The following is a 15,209-nucleotide window of genomic DNA, read 5'->3' as shown; positions in this document are numbered from 1 at the left end:
GCACAAACCCCAACACAGTCCTGGCCACTCAAATGCCTTTCTTCGGGCCGCCTCCACTCTCTTCTCTTGCCTCGTCCTCCTTCCACCCGACTCTAGCTTCGAATGAAGGGAGACGGCCCTTTTTATACATGACCCGGATGAGCTCCAGGTGCTTCCAACACTTCCCCGTTGGCCACGCCCCAGCGTGGCGGAAGTGCCGGCTGCTCTCCCGGCAGCTCTCCGGGTGTCGTCCAAAGTCTTCCCCCCAGCACTTCCGCCACACTAGGCAACATGTCCCCAAGGCATTGGGGCGCCTCCTGGCGGTGACCACGGACCCCTACAGGGTAGTGCTTCCATGCCCTCAACCCGTGGCCCCCAGAGCAACCAGGAAGGCGGCCCCCACATGATCCAGGGTGGGCTTTGACCCTCTTCCGGTCCTTCATGGCGTCAGTTTTTTTTGGTTATTTATGTTTTACCATACATATTATATATATATATATATATATATATATATATATATATATATATGTAAGTATAAAATACAAGGTAAATCAAAAAGTAAGGGCAATTTGAAATTCACGCAGTAACTGCAGTGGATAGAAGGTGACGCAATACAACTTGCTCGTGATGGCTTATGGGTAGCTTGAACACACACAGCGCAGCACTGTGAGAGTAGTCTAGTTGAAGCTAACATCAAATTAACATGGACGCTGCTCTGTGGGATTGCAACTCGCTTATAGTGAGATTTCTTTCGACAGGGAGTGAAACCTGCTGAAATTCACAGAAGGATGTTTCGCTCAGTACAGAAGTGAAAACAGCAGGACTCAATTAAATATTTATGAATGGGTTGAAAGGTTTAAAGCAGGAAGAACAAGTGTAACTGATTTAGTTCAATCTGGTCAGCCATCAACATCACCCAAACAAGCCCACATAGACCTGGCAAATGTCTTCATCAGAGAACACCAACAGATTATGCTGTCTGCTGTTGCTGCACATTTGGATGTGGGTCAGATTAAAACTCCTTTTTCTTCAACCCGGAAGCACGTCATTCCTCTTGTCCATGTGGCTCGGACGTACTTCCAGGGTGTAGGGCAAATAGTTGCTGTTCCTCCCTGCAGCGCCTTCTAGCGGCCCCCGAGGTATCCAGCAGGAAAACCCCAACGTCCATAATTCCCTGCTGGCATTTAGGGCACCTCCATGCTACAGGGAGGGCTCCATCTGGCGGCCTGGAGGTATTGGCCGGGATGAACGGCCGGCCATATATCCCAATACCCAGCACCTCACTCCAACCAGTCCATGACTCGCTCGGACACAAACCTATTTGATTTCGTCTTTAGTAATGTGGGGATGAGAGCAGACGACTAATGAATGTTTATTTGGAAGTACAATGTATGGAAAGCAGAAATGAGAAATTAGGGACATGGGTGTTTTGGACCTCAGAAACAGAAGATAAGCTTGTCTGTCTGATGTCTCATTTAATGTAAAAATGACAAAATGGGGAAAAAAAAAACAAAAGAGCTGACATTGTGTGTGAACTCACCCTACCTGTACAGAACCAGCTAATTCAGGCAACACTCTATCGGGTATAAGAAAAATGGGGCACGCGCAACTGTGCTGGAAAGGTGGCCCACAGTCATTACATTTTTGTAGTCTTGCAAATCGATCAGCAGCCGCAGCAGACAAGTGTGACATATTCTATGACTAGAAGTCACCTGATGTGACATCTGTTTGAGCTGTTCATTCACTGATTGTTGTTCTTGAGTTAATTATTTGTGATTACTGTACTGATGTTTCTCGGTTTCTGAATTTTTTTCTCTTTTTCTGTCTGTGTTTTTGGATCTCGATTTGGACTTACTTGTTTTGGATTGACTTTTAGGCAAATCCTTTTTTTGCTTTTTTGGCCATTTGTGTTTTCTTTTTTAGTTTGTTAAATAAAGTATTCCTTTGTTCCTTTATTAAAGGATTGGGATTATTTTGCAAAGCATAGTTTCTTTGTAGGTACTTTCAGTAACAAGCACTTCTGCTTTATAAAAAATAAAACTATTGTAATAAACTTAGTGTTAGTCTAAAATCAGAGGGTCAAGTTCTGGGGGAAAGAGAGTTAAAAAATTAAAGTGTGTCAGAGTGCTCTCTAACATGAAGAAAATAATTTGAATTACCAAGTTTAAGAAAAAGTACATAATTAACAAATCATAGGAAGAAAACAAAAAAAAGCACAAAAGGGTAAAAGTCAAATCATAAATACCCTGAAGTAGGAGGCAACTGTCTGCCTACGCATATTTGTTGTTTCTTCAGGATGATGCATTATCTCCATTGTGTCCACCTGCAAAGGGAATTCAGGAGTTAGTATTACAGTGGCAGAGAAGACATCTTTTCTAGAACAGAAAATTACCCATCGGGCAGAGTGCCATTGGCTGTCAGAAAAAGGGCTGATCACAGCTGTGTGACATAGCCAGTGATTTTCAGTTATTTAAATGTACATGGTCCAGTGATGCCGCTGGGTAATCTGACATACCCCATGACTAGATGTCGTGTAATGTGACACTGACTTAAGAGTCTTTATATTGTTTAGTCACGTCAAGTGTAGCTAAATCTTCCAGCACGGCTGATTAAATTGACATGGTCCAGCAACGAGAGCAATGACAGCAGTTGACTAATCTGACATACCCATGACTACACATATCGCATATTGTCGCATATTGTGACATCGGCTTAAGAGTCGCTAAATTGTTTTGTTTTCATATTAACCGTTGTTTCCACTTTGTATGAATTAACTTTGTTCTTGAATTACTTTGCCAATCTCAGACTTAAATGCACTGTGGATTCAGAAAGTATTCAGACCTCTTCACTTTTTACACCTTTTTCTATGTTGCAGCCTTGAACTAATATCATTTAAGTGATTTTTTTCCCCCCACATCAAACCACACTCAATACCCCAGAATGACAAAACAAAATGAAGAAATTAGGAATTTTCGTAATTGTATTAAAAAGAAAATAAACACTGAACTAAATGCAATTGACTGGATATCCTTAGGGTAACACACACACCTAATCTATAGAAAGTCCCATTGTTGACAATTAGTATCAGAGCAAAAGCTAAGTCATGGGTTCAAAGGAATTGTCTGTAGAACTTAGAGACAGGATTGCATCAAGGCACACATCAGGGAAAGGCTACACAAAATGACTGCAGCATTGAAGGTTCCCAAGAGCACAATGGCCTCCATAATTCTTACATGGAATATGTTTGCAACAACCACAACTTTTCTAAGAGTGGGTTATGGTAAGAGAGGTGACCAAGAACCAGGAAGAAACCACAGAAACTGTGTGCAAACTGGAGAAACTTCAAGAAGGTCAACCATCACTGCAATACTCCACTGATCTGGGTTTATGGCAGAGTGGCCAGACAGAAGCCTTTCCTCATTAAAAGTCTGCGTGGAGTTTGAAGAAAAGGCACCTAAAGGACCCTTGGACTGTAAGAAACAAGATTCTCTGGTCTGATGAATGGAGGAAACCAGGCACAACTCATCATCTGTGCAATACCATTCTAATGGTGAAGCTTGCTTTGGGTTTGAAGACTGGTATACTAGACAGGGTTGAAGGAAAGTTGAATGGAGCAATGTACAGAGATATCAATAAATTAAACCTGCTCCAGAGGTCTCTGGACCTCAGAATGGGTCAAAGGTTCACCTTTCAACAGGGCAATAACCCTAAGCTCAAAGCAAAGACAACACAAGAGTGGCCTAGGGACAGCTTTGAGAATGTCCTTGAGTGATGCAGCCAGAGCCTGGACTTGAAACCAATCAAACATTTCTGGAGAGACCTGAAAATAGCAGTGCAACTGAAGGATCTCCATCCAACCTGACAGAGCTTGAGGGGATCTGCAGAGAAGAATGGCAGAAAATCCCAAAATCCAGGCGTGGGGCGTTTGTTGTGTTAAATCCAGGAAGACTTCAGGCTTTAATGGCTACTAAAGGGGCTTCACCATAAAACTGAGTAAAAGGTCTGAATACTTGTGTCAATGTGTATTTGGTATTTCACTTTAGTTTATTGTCTTTTACTCTATTGAAAGCTTTGTATATCCTGTATTGAACTGTTCTTAGTGCTCTACGCTGATATTAGCATCCGATGTTACATACACCCTGCTGTTCTTACTGAGACTCTTTGATGTGCCTTGAGCATATGAAAGAAACTAGATAAATAAAATGTTTAATCATTATTATAATAACTTAATGACGTTGTGGACTACCAGCCAGGGCACCGATATGGAAAATTTGACGATTATGTGTCAGACATGGTAGTATGCACTGTGTAAAATAATCTCACCTTATGTTCTGTTATTGTAAAAATCGCAATGCAGTCAGCACATTTGCTCTCACAGTCTTTTTGACAAACACACTACTCACATTTTGTTACAAATTTCTTTTCAATTGAAATTCCTGATTTTTGTGTTGATGCTCTCTAAATTTTTTTATGGCAACTTTTTAAAAATGAATTATAAGTATAATTTTGAGCATATTGTTAGATTTGGCACAAAAAAATTGGAATTTTCCAAACTATTTTAAAATCTCAAACAGACCTCGGCCTAAAATACGTCCCAATGTTAATATACTGTACACTGAGATATCTGACACCCATTCAGTCCATCGTCTGTGATACTGCATAACTGAAGGACACTTTACCTTACCACAGTTATCAAATGGCATAAAAATCAAAACATTTTGACATGATGCATTTCTTATTTCTAAGCTATTGTCAGACATGCGTGTTTAGGAGATGTTTTTAGGGTTCCCCCAGAGACTGTCAAGCGCATTCTCTTTTGAGATAAGGAGCACTTGCTAATGGCTTCTTCCTTTCTGCCTGTAGACCTGCCAAAGTGTGGCCACCAAAACACACCCGATGTCACTTCCTGTGAAAAAACGGAAAGTCCCGCCTCTTCCGATATACAAGGGGGACCCAAAAATAACCGGAAATATTTTTAAAACGTGTTTAATTTAATTTTCTGTACAAACTACAATTAGTCTCCTTCAAAGTACTCTCCATTGGCGGAAATACAATTATCTAACCGTGTGTTCCATTGTTCGAAACATTTTTTCAATTCGTCTGAAGTAATGCCCATTAATGCTCTGGTCGTTTCTTGTTTTACCTCTTCGACGTCAGCAAAACGCCTTCCTTTCAAGTCTTTTTTCATCAGAGGGAACCAAAAGAAATCACACGGAGCTAAATCCGGTGAGTAGGGTGGGTGGTTCAGGGTTGTCATACCGTTTCAATACCAATAGTTCATGCAACACTTTTTTCAAGAAGAAAACAAAATTTCAATGCCGCTCGTTGCTCACGATAATCGGCCATTGTAAAAAAATGACACTTGCACAAAACTACTTTTACAAAATTCACTGAACACAAGCACAACCTTCCAGACTGATGGCACTTGGCAGACTGACTTGTGAGGAGTGTAACTAGATCGCCCTAGCGGCCCAACCACGTACTACAAGTACCAACCTAACAACAACAAAATTCCGGTTATTTTTGGGTCCACCCTCGTATAAGGACGCACCAACCCAGAAGCAGGCATTCACTAAATGACCCGCGACTAAATGGGACTTACCTCCTCTACAGAAGCACCTATTTATGGTGTGTTTAATAATAATAATTCTTTACATTTATATAGTGCATTTCTTACTACTCAAAGCACGTTGCAAACCTTCACCTTATTAAACAGAGCTTTATCGAGGAGACACCCCAACTCTTCATCTTGTATTTTCACTTCTATACAACTGTATTAGATGTAAAAGTCAGCAAAAAATAAATAAATGCAAACAGGGGTTAGCAAATAAATGAAGATTTTATTTTTCTGACTTGACCAACCAATGAAATGGCTTCAATTACTTTTGTTTTCCACGTGTAGCAATTTCATATACAATAAAAGTCAATAATCTAGAAACAAAATGTTTTTTATTGCTGAAAGGCATGCAAAACCTCAAAAACAATACGTCAAAAATTGAGGATGTTACGAAAAACTTGAAGCTTGATTCACTAGCACAGTATTAAGGAGATACAATATTAGCATTCTAATGATTTTTTTCTCAGCTCTAGACTTCATCAAATTTAATGAAGCAATAAATATTTTAGAATATGTCTATACAGCAAAGTGCATAACTTAATATTTTATTTTATTCATCTTTCCACGGATAAGGTGGATTTGCCTTTTTTATTATTCATTTCTACAATGTGTCTTGTTTGTCTGCCTCTTTACAAAAGAAACTGTTTCTGCAAAAGTGATTTTCTGCCCTCTTATATTCATGAATTGCCAAAACAAAATAGATGCCTTTATGCCTTAATTGTCTTCTTTAAAATCATTTTGCTGTGAACTCTTTTACGGCTTGGAAAGAGAAACCTACACGCTATTAAAATAAATCAAAGAGTCCGTGTTAATATTGCATTATCATCAATCCCTATGCTTGCAAACCGAACACAAGGGAAATAAACCAGATGGGTATAACGTCTTCAGATCACCTCCAAAAAAGCAAAAGAAATTCTGTAAAAGTACATTGAAATTTCTGCATTATGTATACAAGATCACAAGGATGTACAAGAATCTGTCAAATTCTATTAAATTAGCAATCAGGCTGCCCCGTCTCCACGTAAGACACGGCCATTACTAATATTAACAAAGTGACTGCATAACCAAGTAATGACAATGGATGGCTGTAATATCTGTAGAGTAATTAGTAAATAACAAGTCTAACAGGATGAAGTCAAAGCAAGAATTAGCTGCTTCAAATTATAAGTACAAGCGAGCAAAAAAATGATGCAAGTAGCACCTTTGTTTCGAGAAAGCACAAGTGGTCCTGTTCTCAGAAAACAGACAAGCTCTGAAAGTGTCATAACAAGCACATCAGGCCTTATCGAAATGTCCGATTGTGCTTTGTTAATATGAGATTACTGTTACATATCCAATTTGGCGGCATTGCCTCTAATTCATATTTTATCATTAGAGATATTGTAATCATAAATTGCACATGGTGCCTTCACCATTAAAAATTGTATTTTTTATAAATGTAATATTTCTTAGATGTAATGTGTTCTAATTCTTGATGCCAGCCACTTGCGTTATCAGGCACCACTGTGGTAATGACAATCTAAAACAGTGCTGAAGTAGTACGCTTCAAAACAGATAACCCCTTTAGCTAATGGTTTGGGGTTAACTTAAACCTAAATCTTCCTCCTTTTTGTCCCTCTAAAGCTGCAAATTAGAAACATTAGATAAATTGTAACGAGGGCAGGCCATTCAGCTCAACAAGCTCGTCCATCCTATTTAACTAAATTGTCCAAAACAACATCAACTCTATATTTGAAGGTCTCTAAAGTCTTACTCTCCACCACACTACTTGGTCATTTACACCATTTGTCTATTGTTTTTGTCCAGGTCAATGTCTTTTTCTTTTTTTTTTATTATTGTCACACATGCTACTGTTTCCGTACTGACCCCTACTCTCTTTTCTGTTTCTTTTTCCGGTTTCTTTGTGGTGGTGGCCTGCGCCACCTCCACCTACTCAAAGCTTCATGATGCTCCAACAATGATGGACGGATTAAAAGGCAGAAGTCTACGTGACCATCATCATCAAGTCCTTCCATGAGATCCCTAAATCCAAAGAGGACTGTTTCATTTATGTTAGGTAGAATGCCCAGAGGGGACTGGGCGGTCTAATGGTCTGGAATCCCTACAGATTTTATTTTTTCTCCAGCCGTCTGGAGTTTTTTTTGTTTTTTCAGTCCCCCCTGGCCATTGAACCTTACTCTTACTCGATGTTAATTAATGTTGATTTATTTTTTTTTCTTGTTGTGTCTTTTATTTTTCTATTCTTTATTATGTAAAGCACTTTGAGCTACTGTTTGTATGAAAATGTGCTATATAAATAAATGTTGTTGTTGTTGTTGTTGCTACGTACAGTGGTGGTCAGTTTGTGTGTCTGGGTTCCACTCTCCCAAGACCTCTGAATTCAGTTCATATTGCACCTGGCTTCTATTCGTCCTGCAGATGTTGGGTTTACAGAAGGGAATCCTGACTGGGCCCTGTAGTAGGCCTGGCACTAACACATGGGCACTTCTCCCAGACTTGGCTCCAGGAGGAGGCCCTGGTAACCTCATAACGGCAGGGTACTCTTTTTAAATTTATGGGTTTGCATTTTTAGGAGGTTTGAATCGCTCTTTGTCTGACCCCTCATCTGGGACCAATTTGTCTTGCGTAGCCCAACCAGGAGCTTCTGCGTCGGAAAACATAGTTCCCAGGGTCACGGGGGCACTCAAACCTCTCCACCTACATGAGCTTTGGGTAATGACCAAAAGAATGAGATTGTGGCTACAAGCAGTGGAAATGAGTGGCTGGGCTCTTCTTTAGAGATAAGGTGAGAAGCACAGATATCTGGGAGAGGATCGGAGCAGTGATGCTGATCCTCCACATCAAAAGGAGCCAACTGAGGTGGTTTCGGCATCTGACACAGATGCCTCCTGGACAACTCTCCCTGTGGAGGTTTTATGGGCATGACCAGCTGTTGGGAGACACCAGGAAAGGCCCAGGGCTCATTTGGTGAATTACATTTCCCAGATGACCTGGAAGCACCTTGGGATCCCACAATATGAATTGGCATGTGTGGCTGGGTAAAAGGACGTATGGACCTCAGGGCTAAGATGGCTGCCACCGCAACCCAGTCTTGGATAAGTGCTGGAAAATGAATGAATGAATAATGTACAGTGAAATTCTTACTTATATAATGTTCCTTGAAGACACAATAATCAACATTAAACATTATGAAGAGAAAAAAGCTTGAACGTAAATCTAATACTAAGAATGATCACAGCAAATAATACAAAGCATAACATTACATACACAAGAATCACACAAGATGCGCTCAGTTGATTACAGACAATTTATCACGTATGACAGTTGAGGTGCTGTTAGTAGAAACTGTTCTTAATCTCACAGTTCTGGGGTTAATTGTTCTATATCATCTGCTGATGGAAGGAGGGAGAAAATTGTCCATGCAGGATGACTGGGGTCCTCCATGATTCCTAGACAGTGCTTGGCAAATATGTCCTGCAGAAATGATATCTGTGTGCTAATGATGATCTGCGCAGTTTTCACCAACCTTTGCAATGCCCTGTGGTCCCTAGCTGAACTGCTGCCATACCAGCGCACTATGTAACCGTGTCAAGATGGACTCTACAGTGCATTTATTATAAAAAGTTAATGAGGGCTGATGGAGACATTTGGGTCTTCCTCAGACGTGTAAGAAAGTAAAGTCATTGATGGGCCTTTCTGGTGACTGCTGCAGTGTGTTCTGTCCACCTAAGATCACTGGTGATGGTAATCCCCAAGAATTTGAACTTGTTGACTCTTTCTAGAGCCTTGCACCCAATGTAAATGGACGGATGAACTACTTGATGACTCCTGAAATCAACGATCATCTCCTAAGTCCAGAAAAGCTTTCTAACACTTGTACGTAGTACTAGGGTGTTGTGCCATGTTAGCCATTATGAATGTAATAAGAAGTCAAGCCATCTTGCCTGAAGAAGGGGCCTGAGTTGCCTCGAAAGTTTGCATATTGTAATCTTTTTAGTTAGCCAATAGCAGGTGTCATTTCGCTTGACTTCCCACTAACACTTGTATGAATTCTGCCCATAACACGTTTTCAACTGTGTCCCCATATTCTTACTGCACAATTTATTTTGAAGTGCTTCAGCAAAAAAATCCTTGAAGGGACAGTAACGCTGCTGGCTATGGAATTCATCACAAAACTGTAGCAACCAGAAAATGATTTACCTATTGTACGTGTATGCAGCATTCAGATTGTATGAAACGGAATCTAGATGCATACATTTAAGCAACACAACAAGCACAATGGAAAGTAACTCCTTCTATCTATACTAATAAAAGGCAAAGCCCTCACTGACTCACTCACTGACTCACAACATTGCTTTCCTCCTCCTCCTTTGGAGCTCTTCCTGGTTTTCTACGTACTGCGTTGACAGTCAGTTCACGTGATTATGTGGGAGGCGTGATGATGTCACACGAAACTCCGCTCCCACGGCTTTCGAGCTCAACTCCATTACAGTAAATGGAGAAAAATAGCTTCCAGTTATGACCATTACGCGTAGAATTTCGAAATGAAACCTGCCCAACTTTTGTAAGTAAGCTGTAAGGAATGAGCCTCCCAAATTTCAGCCTTCTACCTACACGGGAACTTGGAGAATTAGTGATGAGTCAGTCAGTCAGTCAGTCAGTCAGTCAGTCAGTCAGCCAGTGAGTCAGTGAGGGCTTTGCCTTTTATTAGTATAGATAGATATATATATGTATGTATGTGTGTATATATATGTGAAAATATGTATATATATGTGTGTATATATGTGGATATGTATATATATGTGTGTGTATATATGTATGTATGTGTGTATATATATGTGTATATAGATGTTGATATGTGTATATATATGTATATATATGTAGATGTGTGTGTGTATATATATATATATATATATATACATATATATATATATATATATATATATATGTGTGACAGCAACACTCATAACAGTGACAAAACAATTACATTGACAATCATGATACATTATTTTTAAAATGTTTCCTTTTCTTTTTCATTAATTCTTTAACACACTACTTCTCCGCTGCGTAGCGCGGGTATTTTGCTAGTGTTTAATATGTTGGTATGGTTTTCCAATATCTACTATCAAATATTTTATGCTTATTCCCCTCTTCTCTTTGTTTTTTCTTTCTTTTATTCCTTTCTTCCACACATTTATTTTGTTAAAGCCAAACTTTCTCATGGATGTGGGTGTTGAATTCAGCGAGAGTTCGTTGTACCTACAGGGTGTAGAGGCACAACTGCATGACTGAAGGATTGCACATTCTCCTATCAATATCATCTTTTATAAAAATGTGACAAACTAGAAATGTAACAAAAATATCTTCCATTTACAGTTTTTGCAGCTCCCTTTGCTGTATACTATAATGCATAAATGAGGTTGCCTATTCAAAAAATGTCACAACATGGATAATACATATATTGCTTGACTTTTTTTGGGATGTCAGAAAATTCCAATTTTAGTTTAAATGGAGAGAATTTTAAATTAACTTATACATATATCTAGACAAATATTAAGACTTTTGTGATTAGTATTCAACTGTATAACTACACTGAACTCAGCATCACTAGATACAAATGACCAGCACTGATTATATACCAACTGCAGATTCTTCTGCAATACTATAAAACATTTATTCCTGCAACAAAACTGAACTCCTGCAAATTGGCACTCAAGTGCCACTTAAGAAAATGAGCTCCTTTTCAGTCACTCTTGACGGTGATCTCATCAGACCTTCTTCTGATGCAAGGAATCTTGGTGTCATTTTTGATTCCTCCCTTTCTTATTCCGCCCACATAAACCACATTAAGAAACTTTGTTACTTTCACCTATGCAATATATCATGCGTTCACTCATTCCTCTCCTTTTCTAATGCTGAGAAAGTTATCCATGCTTTTATCACATCCTGCATCGATTATTGTAACTCGCTGCTGGCAGGTGCCTCTTCTAGTCTTCTATCACAGATCCAGTTGATTTAAAACTCTGCTGTAAGAGTCCTTACACAGACCAGCAGCAGTGAACATATCACACCCATCCTGCTTTGCGTCACTGGCTCCTTGGGTCTTACAGAATTGAATATAAAATTCTATTAATAACCTAAAAAGCTTTAAATGGCCTCACACCGGACTACATCAGTGACCTTCTAAATCACTAGGCTCCTGTTTGCCTACTAAGGTCCTCTGATTCTGGTAATCTTGTTGTGCCTCACACTAACCTGCACTCTATGGGTGACAGCAGGGCCTTCAGCTCCATAGCACCCAAACTTTGGAATGACATCCCGAAATTAATTAGATCAGCTGACTCCATTCATTCTTTTAAAAAACAACTTAAAACTCATCTATTTAGGAAGGCTTTTAACTTAACTTAACATTCTGCCCTTTCGTTCAGTTTACCTCTCTGTCCAGGTGCTCAGGATAATTTGTGTGTCTGTAATATCAGAAATTAAGTTATTTGTTAGGTTTTTCTTTTCGTATTGAATTTAGTATTTTACTCTGGTTTATTGTCCTTTATTCTATTTAATGCTTTGTTATCTGTTTCATTGTTCTATTCAGGAAATCATTTGTATCCAATGTTACATATACCCTGCAGTTTTTTCTAAGACTCTGTAAATTGCCTTGAGCATGGGAAAGGTGCTATATAAAAAAATGTATTATTATTATTATTCATTCAATCACATACTCAGATATTTTATTCAATGAACACAGTGGTACTCTGCTGGGTTTAAGTATTACAGCCCTAAAACATTTTTCTCATTGAATTGCATAAATGTAATCTATTATATAATAAAACACTAAGGTCTGCATGTCCAGTTCCTCAGATCAATCTGATTGGTTAGTTAGGCTTTGGTAACGAAACGAAAGAATTGGGAGTTTGGCACACAATGAGGAGGACTAAAGGCGCACGCTGAGAGAGTCGCTTTCAAAGACAGGAAGTATAAAACAAGACACGAGGTGAGAAAGGTGCTTCGAAAATAAGAACAGAGTCTGCGAAGCAGGTTTTACAGAAACATGCTTGACACAGGGAGCACCGGTGAAGAGACACACAAACAAACACGAATACAGAGAAAAGGTACAACTACGCGACAGCAAAATTTTTTTTTAATTATTCTAATACCTGTCTTTGTCAAGTACCATGATTAGTAATTATGTAAATCTAAAAGTTGTGACTTAGGGGATGATAGTTGCTGGAAATTTTCATTTAATGTAATCTAAACTAGGAGCCAATGTGTGCTGTTACAGAAGGGTGCCGAAGCTCCTCTAAGTCTTGTGAAAAAATGCAAAAGAAGAATAAGAAGCCACTAATCTGTGAAGTTTCAGATATCTAGACTGCTTTCTACAGTATATTAAATAGATACTCAAAGAAATGTGAATAGTAACAATCTTGGATTGTTTAAGAACCAAGCACTGGCCTACGACTGATAATGCAGACTGACAACAAAGAATGCTGCCAGCGTATTTGTAACAGTCAAAACAATATCGTGGAACAGACACTTTTCACTTTGTGACACAACACTGAACATCATGTTTCTAGTAGAGGGATTTAGTAAACTTAATATGGAGTTAGAATAACACTGTGTATTGCAGGAGACAGACAGAAAGTGAAAGTGTAGGAATGTTCTACACAAATCAGTTCTGCAAATAGGAATAAGAGGCGCCTCATTATTGTTAAAACAAGGGTCTGTCGTGTTTGTCATGGTCTTCATAAGGAAGCCAGAGCTTCACATATTATATATTAATCAGATTACTAGGACAACATTTTTTCACTTAAGAAATATAACAAAAGTTAGACCTCTTATAACTTTGCATGATGCTGAAAAATTAGTTCATGTTTTTGTTTTCAGTTGGCTAGATTACTGTAACGCATTCCTCTCAAGACTACCCAAAAAAAGACATCAATCAGTTACAATGAGTGCAGAATGGAGCTGCCAGGATCTTAACTCAGAAAAGAAAATCCGAGCACATCACACCAGTTCTGATGTCACTACACTGGTTACCTGTGTCATTTAGAATTGACTTTAAAATACTGCTGATGGTTTACAAAGCCTTAAATCATCTGCTCCATCTTATATTTCAGAATGTCTTACACCTTACACTACAAATTACAACCTTAGATCCTCAAATGAATGTCTACTTAGAATTCCAAGAGCTATATTTAAAAGAAGTGATGAAGCGGCCTTCTGCTGTTATTCACCTAAAATCTGGAATAGCTTACTGACAGAAATTCGTTCGGCTAATACAGTAGAGCACTTTAAAAAACTGCTGAAAACACATTACTTTAACATGGCTTTCACATAACTTCATTTTAGTTTAATCCTGATATTCTGTATATTCAATTAATTATCATTATTATTCCTGGTGGCCCCACAATCTGTAGTAACCCCTACTTTCTCTTCTGTTCTTTTTCCAGTTTTCTGTGGTGGCGACCTGCACCACCACCACCTGATCAAAGCACCGTGATGTCCCTACATTGATGGATTAATGTAGGAGAGGTGAAACATGCATGTAGAATGAAACTCTGCTGTGTCGCTATAAAGGCATCTTACTTAACACTAGAATTACCACAGTCTACGAAAAAACTTGTAGATCCGGCCCACCTTAAAACCATTCTCACCTCTCCACCAGCGTCCTTTGTCTTCTAAATGTGCCGATTAAGACGAGCAGCAAGCAGTCAGCAGCTGGCTATTCCATTTCCCGAAGCTGTGATAATGAATGCATGTCAATGTTGCAGGTAAACACGGGTTGTTTTTCTGCAGTTATATTTTTCAGTAAAAGCGCATTTGTTCTGTTATATTTGTACCTTTTGTGAAAGTGTTTCTTTGATATTTGGAATTCAGGCTTTACACATTATATACTTCATGTCCACATTTTGTCAATTATTACTAACACATGAAAAATGTTTCTATTTTAACGATGTGTTTACTGTACATAGATTGCTGTAGACACGGAACATACATGAAATATAAGTGTTCCAAATAACGATATAGTATTTATAAAAGGTGTCATTTTGCTTGACTTCTCACTCTATACAACTCTAAGCAACTGACACGCAGGTAAACAGACTTGAGCTGAGAAAACTGTGCGGGATGGGGGGATGTGATAGTAGGCTGCTTGCTGTTTGCTGCTTATCAACACATTTAAAGGACAAAAGACGCTGACAGAGAGGTGAGAAGCGTTTTAAGGTGGGACGGATCTATGAGTTTTTTTTGTAGGCTCTGGTAATTCTAGTGTTAAAGGCCAGAAGTCCACATGACCATCATCATCAAGTTCTTTCATGTGAACCCTGAATACCAGGAGGACTGATTGAGGTCATTGATGTCAGGTAGAATGCCTAGAAGGAGCTGGGTGGTCTTGTGGCCTCAGAACCCCTGCAGATTTTTTTTTGTTTTTCTTTTTTCTGTCTTTCCTGGCCATCGGACCTTACTTTTATTCTACGTTAATTAGTGTTCCCTTATTTTAATTCATGTAAAGCACTTTGAGCTACATTGTTTGTATTCAAATGTGCTATATAAATAAATATTGTTGTTGTGATGGTGTAATCAATCATAATAATAATGCATTTTATTTATAGGGCAC

At 38.9% G+C, this 15,209-nt stretch overlaps 1 protein-coding gene across 1 annotated transcript in view; it reads right to left on the bottom strand.

Annotated features, from left to right (window-relative positions):
* myo3b (myosin IIIB) overlaps positions 1 to 15,209 on the bottom strand; it is a 524,448-nt gene that overhangs the window by 212,616 nt on the left and 296,623 nt on the right. Inside the window, exon 19 of the mRNA XM_039757595.1 lies at positions 2,225 to 2,302. Within this exon, the coding sequence (XP_039613529.1) occupies positions 2,225 to 2,302 (78 nt within the window). The remainder of the gene's footprint in view (positions 1 to 2,224; positions 2,303 to 15,209) is intronic.

Source organism: Polypterus senegalus, chromosome 6 (genome assembly GCF_016835505.1).
Source record: "Polypterus senegalus isolate Bchr_013 chromosome 6, ASM1683550v1, whole genome shotgun sequence".
NCBI lineage: Eukaryota > Metazoa > Chordata > Cladistia > Polypteriformes > Polypteridae > Polypterus > Polypterus senegalus.
The sequence above is the reverse complement of the archived record's forward strand: the minus strand, read 5'-3'. Positions and strand labels throughout refer to the sequence as shown.